This window comes from Gamsiella multidivaricata, assembly GCF_025024155.1.
Source record: "Gamsiella multidivaricata strain RSA 2152 chromosome Unknown BC939scaffold_37, whole genome shotgun sequence".
Lineage (NCBI taxonomy): Eukaryota > Fungi > Mortierellomycota > Mortierellomycetes > Mortierellales > Mortierellaceae > Gamsiella > Gamsiella multidivaricata.
Genome location: NW_026251745.1, coordinates 123,015 through 140,771, shown reverse-complemented (window position 1 = coordinate 140,771; position 17,757 = coordinate 123,015). Strand labels below are relative to the sequence as shown.

Here is a 17,757-nt window from a genome sequence, read left to right as displayed (position 1 = left end):
CAGTTGCAGGGACGGCAATAACTACACCAAAACATTCGTCGCTTCAAGGGACGGCCTGCCCTGTCTACAATTCAAGCTCGTCTACGAATAAGGTTCATGAGTACCCAGGAATCAGACACATATCCTATGAGGAGATCAAGTCCAAGTTTTTTGGTGTGATTTTCCTCATACAAATTTGAGTTATAATTGTGTGTAGCAACGAATAAAGTCTATCTCCCTGGAAGAAAAGGAGAAGGAGAGGGGAAGGATAGGAGCGAGGGGAGCGGGGTCAAATGCTGGAATAGGCTCGTTACCAGCCCGAGGACGACATCGCCTGCAGGGCAAGCACATTGCATGTAAATACCTCTCAATCCAACCTTCTTCAGTGCCATCCGAGAGACTATTCAATGATGCAGCCAATCTAGTGTCAAAGAAGCGATAGTACTTCAGTGGAGAATATATTATCATCTTTGGGCAGCAGATGTATCATGTGATTTGAGCGAGCAACATAAATTTCGGCTGGTCACTCGCTCGCCCAGCTCACAGAAGTACTTTCACTTCTTCAGTCGCGTTCAGCATTCTCGCCCCCTTCACTTGACCCATACCTCCACACGCACTCGTACTTGTACCCATCCTTCATTCTCCAGTCCACGCTCCAACAAAGCATCTTATCGACAATCTAGCGAACACACACTGCAGCCATGAAGAAAAAAGTAAGCTGCTGCCTTGCCGCACTCAACATTCGCATGCTTTTCAGGTTGATGCAATGTCGCATCCTTTCTGACCCTCACTCGATCCCATCTTGTGGAAAACGAAATTATCACAGGTGCTTTTGATGGGAAAGAGCGGGTCGGGAAAGACCTCTATGCGTTCCATCATCTTCTCAAACTATATCGCCAGGGATACCCGTCGTCTTGGAGCAACAAGTAAGGGCACTGTCCTGTCTGGACTGGATGATTCACTCGATATCTACAAAGTCCCATCCTTTGTATTAAAATGGCTTTTACCATGATTTCGTTTGCCCATCTGTTCTTTAATAGTCGATGTTGAGCACTCACATGTGCGTTTTCTCGGAAACCTGGTTCTGAACCTCTGGGACTGTGGAGGGTAAGCCCTCGCTTGACCTGCCTAAACAACTAATCCTCATAGACAGATTAAAGTGCACGGATACCTTGCCGACCATCTGACATTGGCTACAATTTGCTCTGCGGATAGGCAAGAAGCATTCATGGAGAACTACTTTGCATCGCAGCGCGACCATATTTTCAAGAACGTGGAGGTCTTGATTTACGTATTCGATGTGGAGAGCCGGGATGTGGAAAAGGACATGCATTATTATCAGTCTTGTCTGGAGGCCATCATGACAAACTCCAAGGACGCAAAGATCTTTTGTTTGATTCACAAGATGGATCTTGTTCTAGAGGACCAGCGGGATAAGATCTACAACGACCGTGTACTCGAGCTGCAAACGAGATCCCTGCCCTTGCAAGTGATACCCTTCAGGACCTCGATTTGGGACGAGACGCTCTATAAGGCAGGTGGCCATGGTGTGTCAGACAGGATCACGCGCCTAGACGCCTTGGATTACGACTGACATATATCTGTTTTGCTTGCTTTTTTATACTTCATTAGGCCTGGTCATCCATCGTCTACTCTCTCATCCCCAATGTGCAGCTCCTGGAAAGCCACCTGGACAACTTTTGCAAAATTTGCGAGGCGGACGAGATTGTGCTGTTTGAACGGATGACATTCCTGGTCATTGCACACTCAACCAGAGTCGACAATGGCGACGTGCACCGGTTCGAGAAGATCAGCAATATTATCAAGCAGTTCAAGCTCTCATGTTCGTAAGTGGAAATGTCACCTTTCCGTTCGAGGCCACGTTTTGATACTTTTTATTTTTCCGACTAATGTCTACGTGTTTGACACGACTGCAGGAGGACACAAGGCAGTTTCCAGAGCATGGAGGTACGACATTCCAACTTTGCAGGGTTCATCGACTACCTGACGGGCAACACCTATGTGATGGTCATCATGTCGGATCCAACCATTCGTAAGTTATCTAGGCTACACAGATTCATGCATTTTTTTTTTTTTTTTTTTAATTGTAGACATTCGTACTATCATAGAGTGTCGTACTGACACCAATTCCGTTTCTCTTTATTGTAAATAGAATCCGCTGCGACGCTCATGAACATCAGCATTGCCAGGAAGCACTTTGAGAAGCTGGAGGGCGCTCAGTTCTCAAAGTAGATGACAAAGACGAATACAGATATCCTAGGAACCATAAAAAAAAAAAAAATCTACGCGTTGCACCGCCTTCATTTATTTACTCCAGTGCCCCATCTATGACAATACTTTGTGCCAGATTGAAAATACAACAGGGCCTAGCCCGTGTTTGTGTCATAAAAAAAAATAAAATAAAAAAAGAGGGAGAGCACTTTGGGCCAAGCCAGACGAGAAGGGGAAAAAAGCCCAGGCACACGCACAGGCGATACCCAGTCCGCCGAAAAACCAGAAGTCAAGCTAGCCAAACCAGAAGGTCAAGGGCAAGGCACACCAAAACACAGACTGGACCTTCGTTTATCCTACTCCATCTCTTTTTTTCCGCCCCATCCTGCTCATCCTTCCTTCCCTTTCTCATCACGCCATCTCTCCTCTCCTTGCTTTTCGGCAGCCTCTATCAGCCTCCAGCTCTCTATCGAACAATCAGGGCCCTTACTTTACACCTCCACATATAATATATACACATATACATTACACTATATACCTCAGTCCCAATGACCTCGCGACACAGCCGCGTGCCTAGCGATATGGACCGTGAATCATTCGCTGGCAACCCTGGCGGGCTGACACGTGCCGCACCCATTATGCCCCTGGGAATGCCGCCGATGACCAGAGAGGCTAAGGAGTCAAAGGAGCAGGCCCAAGCCTGGGATGCGTCGCTCAACAAGATATTTCAGACCATGCATGGTGAAGACACAGCAAAGTACCTCGCCTACTTCAAGGCCAGACTCGAAATCGAGGAGACCTACAGTCGCAGTCTCGAGAAGCTGACGACCTCTGCTAAGGGAGGATCCAAAAGCTCGAGCTCAAACAACAATAACAATGGTGGATCGAATAACAACAACGGTAGCAACAATGCTGCTGGTGGTGGAGCAGGCGGTCAGGGCGGAACTGGTAGCAATTCTCCTGACCCGGAAGAGATCCCGACAACGCTGTGTATGGCCTATGACGCGCTGCTGGACACAACACAGCAACTGTACATGAGGCGGCGGCCCTTTGTTCGACTACTCAAAACACTGACTGGAGCCCTGGCCAGCTTGAAGGTTCGTCGTCTCGTTAGATGATTGCAAGAGTGATCGTTCGTTCTTAACACCCGGGAATTTATTTATTTATTTGTTTTATTCATCCCCTCACCGGCCGGATACGGGTATATGCAGGAGGCTCATGAGAAGCAGCGCAAGAGCCAGAAGGAGACCGTGAGGCCGGTCTTCCAACTCTATGCAGAAACCAGGCTTTCTACCGTTCCAAAGGTACGGTCCTGTAACATGTACTTGCATTTGATATGCAACCTTGCACCACATATTGACGAAATCCTGCCATTTCTGTGTATCTCCCCTTGTCTCTTCTGCTTGTTCGACCACCTCTCCTCAGATCAAACGGGCTTACGAACAACGATGCCGCGAAGTCGAACAGGTGCTCGCGATCGAGGACAGTGATCACCTTCCTGTGCGTGAACGGCTCAAGAACCTGGCGAGTTCGTCAGGCGCTGCTGGAAGGCTGGTCAAGAACAAGCGTGATATGGAGGAGGCTGGTAACGATTACATCGGTGGCAAAATAACAAAAAATAGCAAGCTTTCGACTCCCCTTGCCCGTGGAATTGATCAATTGTTGACCTATAAATATCCTTTGTATTTTTTTTTTTGGTTCATTGTCGGGAACAGATAACGAATACAAGACGGCTGTGCAATCACTTGAGGTCTACCGTATTCAACGCGAACGATGCTTCGATTCTGCATTCCAGGTACAAAGCTGTTCAGTGTACGCTGAGGCGCAGATCCTCGAATAGGGGAGAACGTGTCCTTTTGCAATCATTTCTTTGCCACCAATTTTTTTTCCCAGGAACGCAGTGATTATGATCCTTATTCTCAAATGGTCTACTTGAAAAAAAAAAAAAAAAAACTTAGACGATGCAAACTATGATCAAGGAGCGAGGAACAAAGTGTCGCCAATGCCTCGAGGCCTACGTCGTCGGAGAACGAGACCTGATTGCGGGAGCCAAGGAGGACATGGATCGATTCTCGATTGTGGTCGACTGCATCAAACCCGTGGGCGATATGGATCAGATCAACCTGACGTTTACAAAGGATATCAATTCGCATCCAAAGCCGGTCCTGTACGAGAACTATTACCAAAAATCTGCCTCAGGTAATTGTCTTCTTTTTCTTTATTATTCTTTTTTACTATTCTTTTTTATGGACATGTTAGCGAGTGAATGTGCGCGTGCGATGCTGACAAGAGCCTTTTTTCATTTCACGCTTCTAGTAGAGAGCATCTTTGGAATGAGATTGCCGGATTATGTACGAAGGTACCGGCACCCAATTCCACTCGTGATTGTCAAATGTTCAGAGGCGATCGATCGTGCAGGTAAAAGGATTATCCTACATGGACATTCGACTTTTAGGAATCAAAATACATTTTTGATCCGACATCCTCACGTATAAACACTTTCTGCTGTCCTGCATTAGGATTGCGTCGGGAGGGCATCTACCGCGTCTCTGGACGTCACGCTCAGATTATGAACCTCAAGAAGCAGTTCGACCTCAACGAGGAGACTGTTGATTTGGCAGACCCAGCGTTCAGTGAAGATTGCGCCTCGATTGCTGCGGTCCTGAAGATCTATCTCCGGGAGCTGCCTGAGCCCTTGTTCCCCTTCCCACTTGGCGAACGAGTCGCATACTCAGGTAAGGCAATGGTACAGTTCAATGTCCCGTTTCCATGCATTATCGTTACTTGCTGCGTTTATTGAAATACTTTTTTTCTGTTTGACTCCTTCTATAAAGGCATTCCGGATAAGAACATCCGACTCGGGGAACTGAAGGGGCGGTTGAAACGTCTGCCGGATTGCAATATCGACACTCTACAGTTCTTAATCCAGCATCTGCGCAGGTAACTGCCTTTAATATTTTTCATAATGAACAGGAAGCCAGCCAGGTCCAGAGCTCTAACAACAAAAAACCGCCGCTTTCCTTACTATTTCCAAAGGATCCACGAACACGTGGAAGAAAACAAGATGACCCTCGAGAACTTATCGATGATCTTCACGCCAGCGATCTTCCACGATTTCAACAGTGCCCTCGTCACTGGACCTCAACCACCCGAGAGATCGTCGGGCGAGAGCACTAGCAACAACACGTCGACAGCGCTTTCGTTCGCACCACAGACGCAGCCGCAGGCGGGGTCAACGTCGCCATCGATGAATTCTCCGGGCGTGCAGACGGCGCCTTGGTCGAGCTACCCGCTCCCACCAGCAGATCAAAAGAATCAGCAGCAACAACCCCAGCAATTGCAACCGCAACAGGGACAGCAGTATCAGCAGTATCAGCAGCATCAGCAGCATCAAAACACGTCTCTGGGTCACGGTTATACCTCGTCACCCTCTTCTCCACGGATGCCTTCGGATGCTAACGCCGTCGCTCCAGGATCGGGATCGGGATCTGCTGCGTACATCCCACCGCCGACCGTGGGGGGCAGCGCAAATACTTCCGCGCTGGTCCTAGGCTCTTCGATGGCATCACCTAGTTTACTCTCCGTCGCTACGACAACTTCAACCTTTGCGCCTCCGACGAACACGGTCTCGGCGGCTGCGAGCTGGAGCAACGACCTGGTTCTCGCGGACTTGATCCTTAACAGTAACACGATCTTTGACGTTCTACCCAAGCTCCCCGCGCGGACGAATTCTATGATGATGGTCGATGACCGGTACCTTGCGAACAGCATGGCGAATGCATCCATATCCCCGTCTCTGCAGACGAGGGGATTCGATAACTCTCGAAGGTCATATGGCCTGAATCCAGGGATCGTCCAACCGTCGTCACCCGTAGAGGGAGGAAGTGGCCAGCTCAGGCCTCGGTTCGATAGCCTGGGGCCAAATTCAGCAACCCGCGTGCCCACGACAGCGACGACGATGACGACGGGCGCGGCATTTGATCAGGCTCAGGGACAGGCGCATCCATACCAGCTCCCACAGTCACATCTTCAGCACCAGCAGTTACCATCGTCGTACGGGTACCATGATGGATGGCAACAGGCTCAAGTAAGGCGGGCGGGTACGCCACCTTCGCCAAGCTCGCTCAAAGGATTGAATACGCATGCGTCGCCGACAAGGTCAAAGTCGAATATGGACCTCCAAAACTTGCCTCAGCAATTCCAGCAGCCTCCACAGCAGCAGCACCGTCAACTATAACCATTTTTCAACGAGAGCGCCTAAACGAATAAAGACGTAAACGCGATGTGCAAAGTAATCCATCATCATCACGCTTGTTCTTTTCGTCCTTTATTTACAAATACAAGATGAGTTGCGGTATAGGTGATGTAGTGTCAACGTATACGCTCAAAGACCCGAGTTCAATGTCGGTCTTCCTTGGGTTCTTGCCTACCCGCTTCCGATGGCCAACTCAGTGATCAGCTTACCACATACATCAAAGAAGGGGAATGGCGAAGTCACCTCCTTCGTCGCCGAAGCAAGCTGATAACTCGCCTTCGGGAACAGCAGATGCGTGGGTCTCTGCTTCAGATCCCGCTGCCGTTGCTGGTGCTTCAATTCCTGTCGCAGCTCGTTCATTTCCTTCTGGAGCTGCTGCTCCTGCATCAGTGACGATGACAAGATCCCAGGGCTTGCGCTATTGCTGATACTGTTGCTAATATTGATGCTGATAGACGGACGTGGACGAACCGGTAGGGACATGCTTGTCATGGCGCTCTCTTCAGGACTGTTGTTTGATCTGAGAGAATGGGCCATGGCACTGGTACTGGCACTGACACCAGCGTTGGCGTTGACGCCCGTCTGAAAACTGACAATCGGCTGAAGGGGCCGTAATGTAGGCACTGTAGACGAGAGATGGTGTTCGGCACCGTTGATGGCGGACGATGAGCTCGGTTGAGGAATATCCTGAGGGTCCGACATGATATGCGCCGCGCCTTGAGCTATAACCGCGACGGGATGCTCATCTCCTGCGCCTGATACATCAGCATCTACCTCGTCGGCAGCTCTTATTGCCTCTATAGTCGGTGTCGGGAACTCTGTCATCGTTGCCGAAGCCTGCTGCTGCTGTTGATATTGTTGTTGATACATGCTCAAATTCCTCTGAGACTCTTCATTGATACTCCTCATCAACTCGGCCCTCGCCTCCATCTCCGCCGCAGACTGCTGCCCCACATACTTGAAGTCCACTAGATAATTCTCGCTATCCAGACGATACAGCTGCAGCTCAATCTTAACCTCAAATCCCTCCGCATACTCATATTTTGCTCGTAAATGGTACGCGTTGATGATTTTCCACTTCATCGACAAGTTCGAAAGTGCCCTGTAGATCTCAGCCATTACTTCCCGAGGTGCGCTCCGTGACCGGATCCCAAAATACCATTTTGGACGTGCCTTCATCCGTCTTTGTGTCGCTGATGTAATCGCCAAATTACTATTCGATCCCGAGGTCCGTGAGCCAGCATTCGTAGTCGTCGCTGGGGTAGGGATCCCTCCTCCAAGACTGCTATTGCCCAACACAGCCGCCTGATGGAACGCTGTGGTCGCACCGTACTCCGAATGAGTATGCTGCCCATATGTTGGCAAGGTGAGTTGGTTTTGCTGGTATGACTGTTGATTCGGAGATTGCGGTTGGCTGCTTGCGCGATCCCTCCGTGTATTCTTCAAGGAGGCTTTCCGATGCAGTTCCTTGGCGAACGTGTTCCCCGGTAAACTTGTGCTGAGCACTGCAATCGACGAAGGCACTGGTGAATCTGTATAGTCATCTGATGTGTCTCCTCCATCTGGACCGGATTTTAATGCAGATCCCACCGACGATCCTGTTACTGATTTGTTAGGTGATGCGTCCTTCTCCGTTACATTCCAGGGCGGTGGTGATGTTGCCAGGAAACTCTGGAACGGCTTTTGCGGCGACATTTGAGATGCTACAGTAAGCAAAAAATGTCACTTGATTAGCTCAACATCCAATTTCGACTTCGGATTGCAGCCATAATTAACATGAACACTGCGCAGAGTACGCACCATTTTCAATCATCCGCCTGTGATCAACAACCAGCTGATATGCAACCTTGATCTGGTTATTTTGCCGCTCTTCCAGTGCCATAACGATCGTCTCCTTGGGAAAGTTCATCTTTTTCATGAGTTCTTCAATAATGTCCTCCTGCAAATTACAGATCGTGTCTTCCGTTGATCCCGATGGCAGAGGTTTTAGGTATTCTGGCAGTCCAACGTTGAACCATGCGTTCTGTCGAATTTCAGCAATTGTGATGCGCTTCAGAGGATCAACCACCAGCATGGATGTCAGCAAGTATTTGGTTTCTGGCGAAAGAAACGACGGTAACGAATAAATGCCGCCTATATTTTTGCAAGTACCAAAAAAAAAAAAAAAAAAAAGAGGAGCGCAAATTAACATCCCTGTTCGTAGATCACAACAGTGTCCCGTGGGGGTAATATCTAAAGGAGTCGTTGCCTGCTTACCATTAATCTTTTTGAACAGCAGTGGAATATAGTCGTCGTCGAAAGGCAGTCGTCCGACCAACATGACATAGAGAATGACTCCACAGCTCCACACATCGACTTCTGGTCCCGCATACAGCTTTCCTGAGATAACCTCGGGCTAAGCATATCACAGGAGCACACACATTAGTTCTGATGTAAAATAGAGATCTTCATATTCCATCAGACACTGCGCGCTGATGGTATCGAAAGTAGACTCACAGCGGCATAGTTTGGACTCCCGCAACTTGTCTTCAAAAAGTCGCCATCGGTCATGATATTTGACAGGCCGAAATCTGCAATCTTGACATTCATCGAGGGATCCAGTAACAGACTATCGTAGTGTCATATTGCAGCAAGGACCAAAACAAATTTCGCGGTCAGTGAAACTTATGCTCAACCCCCGGAAGCACTCATTTTGGACTCTTTGTAAACACATTGCCGTAGCTTGGTTTCATACTTTTCTGGTTTGAGATCTCTGTGAACAATCTTGTGTCGGTGACAATACTCGATAGCGCATACGATCTGTTGAAAGAACCGCCGTGCCTCATCCTCTGATAGCTACCAAAATCACAACGATGAGTCATTGGGGTAGCCAAGGTGAGAATGGGCCGTGTGTTGATATTCGCTGTGCATGTTTTGTGTATCCGCATTGCCTATTGGTTCCGAATGAAACAATAAGAGCAATTGAAGTAATATTTACCCTGGTGTTGTCGACAATGTAGTTAAACAGTTCCCCTCCCGCGTACTCGATGACCATGTATATTGATGTTGGGGTGGAAATGACCTCGTATCTGATTATAAGTAAATTGATGAACACAAGTCAGTAAAAGTTGCAAACCATAGTCTCTGGTTAGATCAAGCATCGTTTCCAGGCGTCTGAGAGAGCTGGTAGGCGAGGGTCGACTGGCTGGTTGGCTGGCGTGATCACAGATCAGCTGTTGTGCATACAGATTGGCTCATTTTATTTTTCGTTTGAATGCAGAGTGGTTGGGCAAAATGTTGCCGACTTGTCCTTTGATCTGATCCGTTGTCCAAGATCCAAAAATACCGACATCCAGTGCTCTCAACAAACAAACTGAAGGAAGGAAAGCAACTTACAGCTTAATGATATGCGGGTGCCGCAACAGCTTCAGGTACTGGATCTCCCGCTTAACCCGAGCAAACATGTCCTGGTTCACAACCTTGTTTTTGTTGATGATCTTGATGGCAACCGTGTGTCCGGTGAGTGAATGGACCGCACCTAAGGATAGCCGAGAGCAAGCAAGAGTATTAGGATAGAACGCATCTGGTCATGAATGGGTCTTGACTGGGGTGAAGAGAGTGCACGTTGTCGATCTACAGCCCCCATTGGATGATGTCGCCCCCGAACTCAGTTCCTTGAGGAAGTAATAGTATGATCCCGCATCAAAAAACCTCCACCATACCACCATGACCCATAGAAATTGACAGCTGCTTCTGAGGGGGGAAAGCAAGGGACAAGCAGCCTGTGTGTCATTCCGCAGGCGTGGGTAAGGAGAAAAGGGGGGAGGGGAACAGACTTTTGTACTCAAAATGACATGTGCTCAAGAGTCTGTGCCCTCAAACCAGGACTAGGAACCGCAGGTGAAAATGAGACAGACACATGCACATCGCAGTAGCAGCAACAGCAACAGCAACTGCAGCAATGCGGCTGTGATCAACCTGGATGCATGTCTTGTCCCACATCAGCCCTGCGTTCCCTTCTCCCCTGCCTCTTTTGCTCCTCCTTCTGCTAGAGTCTAAGTGTCTGGACCTGCAGTCCCATGTGTGTTGATTTTACTAAGAGTGTTGGGTGTCCAATGCTGACGATATTCTGTCGTCCATCCTGTCCTGACCCTCCTGTATAAATCCTATGCGAGTTAGACCACTTGATTCTCCAGTGGAGAATGATTGATGCGTGCCAAAGTAGCAAACACAGCATAGAGGTGTAACCACGCGGTGTTTGTTCCCTCTGGTGTGATCACGGTGCAAAAAGCTGTGGTTGTTTGATCCATACGTTTGACTTTGCCAAAGGAGCCCACGCCGAGGGTCTCGAGCAGCATGTAAGGGCCGATCTTGATATTGGATGTCATGGTGCCCGCTCAAAGAGGTGCAACTCAAAACTGCGACTTGGGAAGGTGTGTGCGATGGTACGTGTGTTTGTGGAGCAAGTGTTGTATGACAAGAAACAGTGGCGCTTAAGAAAAATAATGAGAAGTCGAAGATAGACACACGCACATACACCCGCACACACACACACAGACAGACAACGATTTAAAGGACGAAGGAGGACGGAGTAAAGTACAAAAAGAAGAAAGAAAGAAAAGAAAAGAAAAGAAAAGAAAAGAAAAGAGAGAAGAAAAGAAAATAATAGAGAAAGAGAGAAAGACGAGAGACGAATGGTAATGCACAAGGTGATGGAGAAGGAAGCAATGGCCAGTTAGATGAGCTAAAATAAAAGAAAGAAAGAAAAAAGAGGGAGTGGTGGCGGTGACTGCGATTGGCATATGATTCAGTCCTGGCCGATCTCCATCGGGTCTCCTTTTGCCCACCTTCAATGGGGTGTCCGCCACAGCTGACCACCAAAGCAATGTGTATACGACCACGCCTTCCTCCCTTTGGTGCTGCTGGAAAATACAAAGGCCGTGCAACAAACAACCGCCCAGAAACCAATAATTATTATGCACCAGTGCCTGCGCAGAAACGCGCTTAACCCCTTCAATTCCTGTAACCTTGAATCAGCATCATGTCGTCATAACGATATAGCGATACAGTGTGGTCAAACACACCCTCACCCTCGTTTGCTGTGCTCAGTTTCCCCGCCTCACTGAGGCATCGAAGCAATTGAGGCACAGGTTATTGAAACCACAGGAAGCGCATTCTGACACCCATTTCACACGGAAGGACTACTCCATGTTTCCGTGTTAGAAACGGGGGTGCCTGTTCAGTATGCGTTCCAGCGAGGAGAAAGAGGACCCGCCATGGCTGAGAGACTCAATAATCAGACGCGAAAGACTATAGTGAATGCATTACATCACGCGCCATAAGACATTTCCCGTACACATCTCCCCACAGTACAGTACACGGTTACCGCACTGCCAACTGACAATTGCTGGTTGGGCCTCCCTATTTTTTTTTTGTGCGTCAAACCTGGCTATTACATCGACATTACTTGTTGCCTCCATAAAACCGAGACTAGGCCGTTCGTGGACAGGGTCGTCATTTGTTATTTTAATCCCCCTCTCTGCTCGGACTTTTCGTCTCTCTTCTCTATTCTTTTCTTCTTTGCTACATTCCCACACAAGATCTCTTCTATAACACTCTCACGGATCTCCTCATTTTTTTGCAAACACAAACCTCCCCTCTACTTTTCTTCACCCACTCACATTAAACATCATGGATCGCACTCCTCACGACGTAGGGATCAATGCTGCCTCGAATTTGCACGGACAAGTGAGAAAAAAAACCAAGAAAGGCTGTTCTCGCACTACACATCTCTAACGACCACGGTCCCTTTTTGTCATTGCCTAACGAATATTTATAGGAAGCAACCAAGAGATTGAACACTCAACGGGAGCCCTGGTTTCCTGGCGTCGCTTACGCTGGCGCTGCTGGTGTTGCGGGATATGCTCTCGTTCATAACAGCCGTAAGTACACCTTCTTGCATGCTGCTGCTTTTTTTTTTCTTTTTCTTTTCTGCGTGTGTTTGTGTGCGCTGCTCTTTGTAGTGTTTGAATATCCTTCACACTTCGCCCATGTTTTGCGAGTATTTTTCTGTGTGTAACACTAATTCCGCTCTTTCTGTATCACAAAACAGGCAGCATGCCCGTCAAGATCCTCACTCCCCTGACCATGGCCGCCCTCGCCGGCGCATACTTCCTCCCTGTTCACACCGCCGTCGTCAAGCCCAGCCAATATCCCGGCTCCGTCCGTACCGTCTCCACTCACTCCACGAGTCCAACCGCAGAACCCCTTCGTGAAGTCAAGGAACAATTATCCACTGGAAGTACTCTCGCCGAAAAGACCTCCGCCACCGCAGACGATCTCTCGAGACAGACCAAGTCTTCCTGGAACGACATCAAGCGCAAGGGCGAAAATCTCGCAGAAGCTGGACAGGACCAGATCCATAAACTCGCTGATGGGTCGGCCCAAGAGGCCAAGTCCTCCTGGGACAACATCAAGCGCAAGGGTGAACATCTCGCAGAAGCAGGTCAGGACCAGGCCCATGAAGCCAAGTCCTCCTGGGACAACATCAAGCGCAAGGGCGAAAATCTAGCAGAAGCTGGACAGGACCAGATCCATAAACTCGTTGATGGGTCGGCCCAAGAGGCCAAGTCCTCCTGGGACAACATCAAGCGCAAGGGCGAACATCTCGCAGAAGCAGGTCAGGGCCAGGCACGTGAAGCCAAATCCTCCTGGGACAACATCAAGCGCAAGGGCGAACATCTCGCAGAAGAAGGTCAGGAACAGGCCCATGAAGCCAAGTCCTGGATGGATGAGAAGACAGCGGACATGAAGGCCAAGGCATCGTCGGCCGCAACGGGAGCTGAGCAGCACACGAGTAACAAGTTCCATCAGGACATTCCCGAGAACCCATCTTCATCCCGTTGGTCATGGTGGAAGGGCACTGAAAGCACTCCGCCCAAACCCGAGGTCGCTGACAAGAATGTCAATGAGGCCCTTATTTCAAATTCTACTACAGACAATATCAGTCCCGAGAAAAAACATGTCGTCGAACGCCCCTTGACTGAAGCCACCGTCCCCGCGAGCAGTTCGTCCAGCTCTTCAAAACCCCGCAAGATCCTCATCGACAAGGCCGTCGCCTCCGCAGCCGTCAAGGGCCACGACGACATCGTCAACCGTGCGGCCTTGGCCGGCAAGAACGCCGAACAAACCGCCCTCAAAGTCCACGAGAACGTCATCGACGCCGCCCTGCCCAAGGAACGCCAATCCCGCAATGAAAAGCACCAGATCGAGGTCTCGAGACTCGCGGCCGAATCTGATATGCGTGACGGCAAGTTCATCGTTCGTGAACCCGAAGATGCGACCGGGATCCCTCAACGTGTGCAGAGACGTGGCAGTCAGTCCAAGAAGGCTACTAGTCACGGATTGGAGAACCTGGAGAAGCGCGCCCATATGCTCTATGATGGTGTTGAACATATCGAACATAGCTTGAACAAGAAGATGCAGAAGGCCCTAAATGAGGAGGCAGAGTTCTGGCACCAACAGTCCTTGAAGGAGCAGGCTAGCGGACGTGGAGGCGAGCGAGCCATGTAAATACGTATATTTCAAGAACAAGCAGCAAGACGCGAGAGCAAGACCAAGAAGCAACGCAGTTATTCCAAATGCTGAGCAATCGTCAACGCCATCGCATGTATAGTCCAACGAACCATTTACCTCTCCAATCTACAATCTCCAAGTGTAAATAAATAAATAAAACTCACTTTGACTAAATTAAATATCGTTAATATTGATTTTATTGGATGACTGAATGATGAATGCAACTAAAAATACTTTTGGTTTATTTCACTTCCACTTTATAATCATCTGGGTGGGGAGTGAGTGCTGGTTTCGACGTTCCTGCGCTCGAACTCGACCCGGTACCCGCACCTGCACCTGCACCAGCTCCAGCATGCTTCTGGGGCGTCAAGGGTGCAATTGAAGCCATCACGGGTGAAGGTGTGTTATCGGGTATGAGCGAGATATGTGAAGGCGACGGTGAAGGCGCGGCTGACGACTGGTAATCATCACCGCCATGAAGCGATGATCCTGCTGCAGAACCTGTGCGTTTATGGAGCTGTTGTTGTTGTTGCTGTTGTTGTTGTTGCTGTTGTTGTTGCTGTTGTTGTTGTTGTTGGAGGAACTGTTGCTGCTTATGTTGTTGTTGCTGCTGATGATGCTGACTATAATATCTCACATCATCGTCCGTGACCTGCGGAGGTGCCATTCCAGGCAGGCTCCAGCCCAATGGCGCGATTCCAATGCTCGCGCTACTGCCGCTTCCCGTCGACGACACTGACGACACAGAGTCCAACCGCTGTTGTTGACGTTGCTCCCGGAGCTGCTGATGGTACATCTGATACTGCTGCTGCTGGTACTCTTGCTCAAATGGCGAGTAGTAGAAATCTTGAAGCTGCTGTTGCTGCTGTCTTTGATACTGCTGTTGCTGCTGCTGTTGCTGCTGGAGGTATTGCGCCGAATATGTGCCCGACTGCTGAGGCTGGTGCTGATACGGGTGTGCCTGCTGATACTGTGGCTGGGGTGACGACCCAGGCGTTCCTTGGTGGGACCCAGACAGTCTGTTTTTTTGCTTGGGTGTCTGAGGAACGTACGCTGTCGAGGGCTTATATGGGATCGGGGACTGGTAGCTCTGGGCAGGCGACGATGCATGGAGCGAACTATGCGATGTCTGAGGAGATCCCTGCAGCTGCTGGTTCATCATCTGAGGAGAGCTCTGCAACTTGGGGGAAACACCAAATGCGGCCAACTGTTGTGCTTGATGCTGCTGCTGCTGCTGTCTCTCCATGATCTTTTGCTGGCGGATTTGATCCATCGCCGGAAGTTGAGGCATGGGCACAAATGGAACCACAGGCTCCTCTGGACCATCATCGCCCATACTCTCAAGAGGTCTTTCGGGTTCCCGACCCATACTCTCGAGCGGTCTCTCGGGTTCGGGTCCCATACTCTCCAATGGCCTCTCTGGCTCAGATCCCATGCTCTCGTGCACCTTGGAAGTGTCCTTCTTCTTAGGCGATGGCTTCACAACATGCTCCTCACCCATGGTCTCTGCGACATCTGATGCATTTGCCAGCTCCTCTGGTCCATCCAGGTCCACGGTCGAGGTCTCTGAAGGATCATCCTCGTCGTCATCTTCATCCTTGGGGATCCAAGGTCGAGGTCCCTGCTGCGACATCCGGTTGCCTTCTTCCAGCGACCCCTGGGGTCCACGGACAACGCGCGGCGGCTTGGAGGCCTTTGGTGTCTCGAGGTCTTGCTCCGACTCAGTCTCAGATGCAGTCTTCTCAGTATCGACGGTGATCTTGGTCGACTTGGCTCTTGAGGCCCTCCTCGAACCAGCGTGCATTACAGACACCGGCGCTGAGCCGTCAGTGGTCTCGGGTGCCCTAGCTTGTCTCTTGACGATCTTGGTTGATCGCTTCGGTACCACATCTCCCATGACAAAACGAAGTTCCTCTGCGGTGAGCTGTAGATCACCCGATTCATTGGTCACTGCAGGCTTGCTCGCCTCTGCCAAACTGAGCTCCAACGCCTGCTTGATCTCAAGTTCCTCCAAACGCCGTAATGTCTCTGCTTCGGACGTTGAGGTATCCTCCTCCTTAATGAGATCCTCCAGCTTCTTGCCCTGAACGCTGGCCAAGGCTGCGGCGGCTTCATATGCCCAATCTGATGTTCGTGCTGGAACCGGAGTTGCCGTCGCTGCTTTTGGTTTGCTGGGTGTGAGTGTTAACTTGGGTACGAGTGTGGATGCAAATGGCGAGAGGTGCATTTCCTGTCTAGGTGTCTTGGGATCCTCCGCTCCTTCTTCCTCCTCCTCCTCCTCTTTCACTATCTCCTGTGCTTGTTCTGGCTCTGGTTCTGATACTGGTTCAGCCACCGCCTTCACAGGCGTCTCTGGCTCCTCTGATGGCGCGTTATCCTGAGAAAGTGTCAATGCAACTGATGGTTTGGATTTTAACGGTGTCGAAGGTGCAGCCACGTAATCCTGGTCGGACTCCGAGTCAGAATCCGAGCCAGAATCCGCAATCGATGCCGTCTGCGACTCTGAGACAGCGAGCGTCTGGATATTATCGATGGATATATTAGACATAGACCTTGGAGGCGGAGGCGGGGGATGAACGACAACTGAGTGAGGATCCACCATCACAAATTGATCCCAGTTCTCAAGGGCAATGCGGGCTGCCTGAAGAATGTCCTCAGTTTTACGACCTATTGTGTTTTGTGTAGACAAAGCAAGTATTAGTCGGTAAAGTATTCATAGTGCCTTCAGGACATAGTAATCATTGGGCAATATCTTGCTATGACTCACCATCATCAATCGAAGCCGGGAGATCGATATGTTCAAGCAATTGCTTTCCATGCTCGCCAATAATCTGCATCTTCCTGCCGAGCTCAATAATGGCGTTAAGCTGCTCCGTATAAGCGCCCTTGATGACCTCGCGTTTCAGCTTCTGCAGCTTTGTTTCTGTGGGTGCGCTCGCCTTCTGGATATCATCGAGCTCTTTCTGGAGAAGTAAAGCCTTGGCAGACCGCAGCCGGCTCTTGGACGCATCCAGGATCTTGTTCTGTAGGTCGGACTGACGCCGGCCCATCTCGCAGAGCGAGTCGTCCTTTGTGCGGAGGTACTTGACCTTCTCGCGAAACGACTCGTATTGGGTCCCGAACCGGATTTCGTAGTCGCTGATCTTGCGAATCAACAGGTTCAGCTTCAACAGCACATCCTACATTGTTTAGAGAGAGCAAAACGAAAGGGTCGAATAAGTGATATTGCAGGCGGCGACACGCTGGCTTTATCTCAGTCGGACTAAAATGAACTTACCCCAAGATCGTCAGTCTAACAGGCAAGAGACGCAGGGCAAAAAAAAAAAAATGAGCAGCTGTTAGTGTTCATTCGTTCTTTGTTCCAGATGCCGCCATTGCTGGCATGAGGTGCCTGATTCCAACATCCTCTTACCTGGGACTTGCTCCAGACCATCATATGCTTGCACTCCTCGACGCGGACCTTGGACACGACCGCCAGACTCTCGACCAATCGACGCTGCTCACCAATTGCGTTCGTCAGTGGACTGAGAAACGACCCTGCTGCGCGACGGGCGCTCTCCTGCAGATGCGTGCCTAGAAGATCCATGGCTTAATTGTCTTTGCTGCTATGTTGCTGGATAATACTGCCCCGATGTGCGTTTTCGCTGCTCCTCGGAAGACTGAAAAAAAGGAGGGTTGGGGTGAGAGGTAAGACAGGGTATATTTGTTGAGGAGGTGGCGGGGGAGTTACTGGGGAG

The 17,757-nt window shown here is 49.8% G+C and overlaps 5 protein-coding genes across 5 annotated transcripts; 3 read left to right on the top strand and 2 right to left on the bottom strand.

The window, feature by feature from the left end:
• Positions 1-814: 814 nt before the first annotated feature.
• BC939DRAFT_517113 (rraga protein) lies at positions 815-2,496 on the top strand (the record flags this gene model as incomplete). The annotated part of the gene is made up of 6 exons (XM_051561164.1): positions 815-905; positions 1,020-1,086; positions 1,195-1,513; positions 1,612-1,826; positions 1,917-2,032; positions 2,153-2,496. 6 exons carry the CDS (start codon positions 815-817, stop codon positions 2,230-2,232), a joined length of 888 nt encoding a protein of 295 aa, XP_051411644.1. The 3' UTR covers positions 2,233-2,496.
• Positions 2,356-6,543, top strand: BC939DRAFT_176150 (uncharacterized protein). The gene is made up of 9 exons (XM_051550410.1): positions 2,356-3,308; positions 3,423-3,515; positions 3,637-3,796; positions 3,927-4,006; positions 4,170-4,410; positions 4,528-4,629; positions 4,731-4,946; positions 5,046-5,151; positions 5,248-6,543. The coding sequence occupies exons 1-9, from the start codon at positions 2,760-2,762 to the stop codon at positions 6,446-6,448; spliced, it is 2,748 nt and encodes a 915-aa protein (XP_051411643.1). The 5' UTR covers positions 2,356-2,759; the 3' UTR covers positions 6,449-6,543.
• On the bottom strand, positions 6,505-11,093 carry BC939DRAFT_453245 (kinase-like domain-containing protein). Its single transcript, XM_051555902.1, has 8 exons — positions 10,758-11,093; positions 9,842-9,983; positions 9,444-9,534; positions 9,201-9,301; positions 8,963-9,074; positions 8,723-8,861; positions 8,267-8,599; positions 6,505-8,169 (listed from the first exon to the last, which is right to left on the bottom strand). The coding sequence occupies exons 1-8, from the start codon at positions 10,831-10,833 to the stop codon at positions 6,638-6,640; spliced, it is 2,526 nt and encodes an 841-aa protein (XP_051411642.1). The 5' UTR covers positions 10,834-11,093; the 3' UTR covers positions 6,505-6,637.
• Positions 11,094-11,935: 842 nt separating this feature from the next.
• Positions 11,936-14,196, top strand: BC939DRAFT_493438 (uncharacterized protein). The gene is made up of 3 exons (XM_051559563.1): positions 11,936-12,193; positions 12,285-12,387; positions 12,558-14,196. The coding sequence occupies exons 1-3, from the start codon at positions 12,137-12,139 to the stop codon at positions 14,015-14,017; spliced, it is 1,620 nt and encodes a 539-aa protein (XP_051411641.1). The 5' UTR covers positions 11,936-12,136; the 3' UTR covers positions 14,018-14,196.
• Positions 14,197-14,199: 3 nt separating this feature from the next.
• On the bottom strand, positions 14,200-17,236 carry BC939DRAFT_176014 (uncharacterized protein). The gene is made up of 2 exons (XM_051550409.1): positions 16,788-17,236; positions 14,200-16,687 (listed from the first exon to the last, which is right to left on the bottom strand). The coding sequence occupies exons 1-2, from the start codon at positions 17,068-17,070 to the stop codon at positions 14,262-14,264; spliced, it is 2,709 nt and encodes a 902-aa protein (XP_051411640.1). The 5' UTR covers positions 17,071-17,236; the 3' UTR covers positions 14,200-14,261.
• Between the last annotated feature and the right edge of the window lie 521 nt (positions 17,237-17,757).

Bases quoted from the DNA above. Each gene is read 5' to 3' on its own strand.
- BC939DRAFT_176150 (XM_051550410.1), top strand. From the start codon at position 2,760: ATGACCTCGCGACACAGCCGCGTGCCTAGCGATATGGACCGTGAATCA. The intron at 3,309-3,422 runs GTTCGTCGTCTC...GGGTATATGCAG, and splicing joins GAGCCCTGGCCAGCTTGAAG to GAGGCTCATGAGAAGCAGCG. The intron at 4,630-4,730 runs GTAAAAGGATTA...GTCCTGCATTAG, and splicing joins AGAGGCGATCGATCGTGCAG to GATTGCGTCGGGAGGGCATC.
- BC939DRAFT_453245 (XM_051555902.1), bottom strand. From the start codon at position 10,833: ATGACATCCAATATCAAGATCGGCCCTTACATGCTGCTCGAGACCCTC. The intron at 9,302-9,443 runs GTAAATATTACT...TGATTTTGGTAG, and splicing joins ACATTGTCGACAACACCAGG to CTATCAGAGGATGAGGCACG. The intron at 9,075-9,200 runs GTATGAAACCAA...ACACTACGATAG, and splicing joins AGAGATCTCAAACCAGAAAA to TCTGTTACTGGATCCCTCGA.
- BC939DRAFT_493438 (XM_051559563.1), top strand. From the start codon at position 12,137: ATGGATCGCACTCCTCACGACGTAGGGATCAATGCTGCCTCGAATTTG. The intron at 12,194-12,284 runs GTGAGAAAAAAA...GAATATTTATAG, and splicing joins CCTCGAATTTGCACGGACAA to GAAGCAACCAAGAGATTGAA. The intron at 12,388-12,557 runs GTAAGTACACCT...ATCACAAAACAG, and splicing joins TGCTCTCGTTCATAACAGCC to GCAGCATGCCCGTCAAGATC.
- BC939DRAFT_176014 (XM_051550409.1), bottom strand. From the start codon at position 17,070: ATGGGCCGGCGTCAGTCCGACCTACAGAACAAGATCCTGGATGCGTCC. The intron at 16,688-16,787 runs GTGAGTCATAGC...AAAACACAATAG, and splicing joins CCCGGCTTCGATTGATGATG to GTCGTAAAACTGAGGACATT.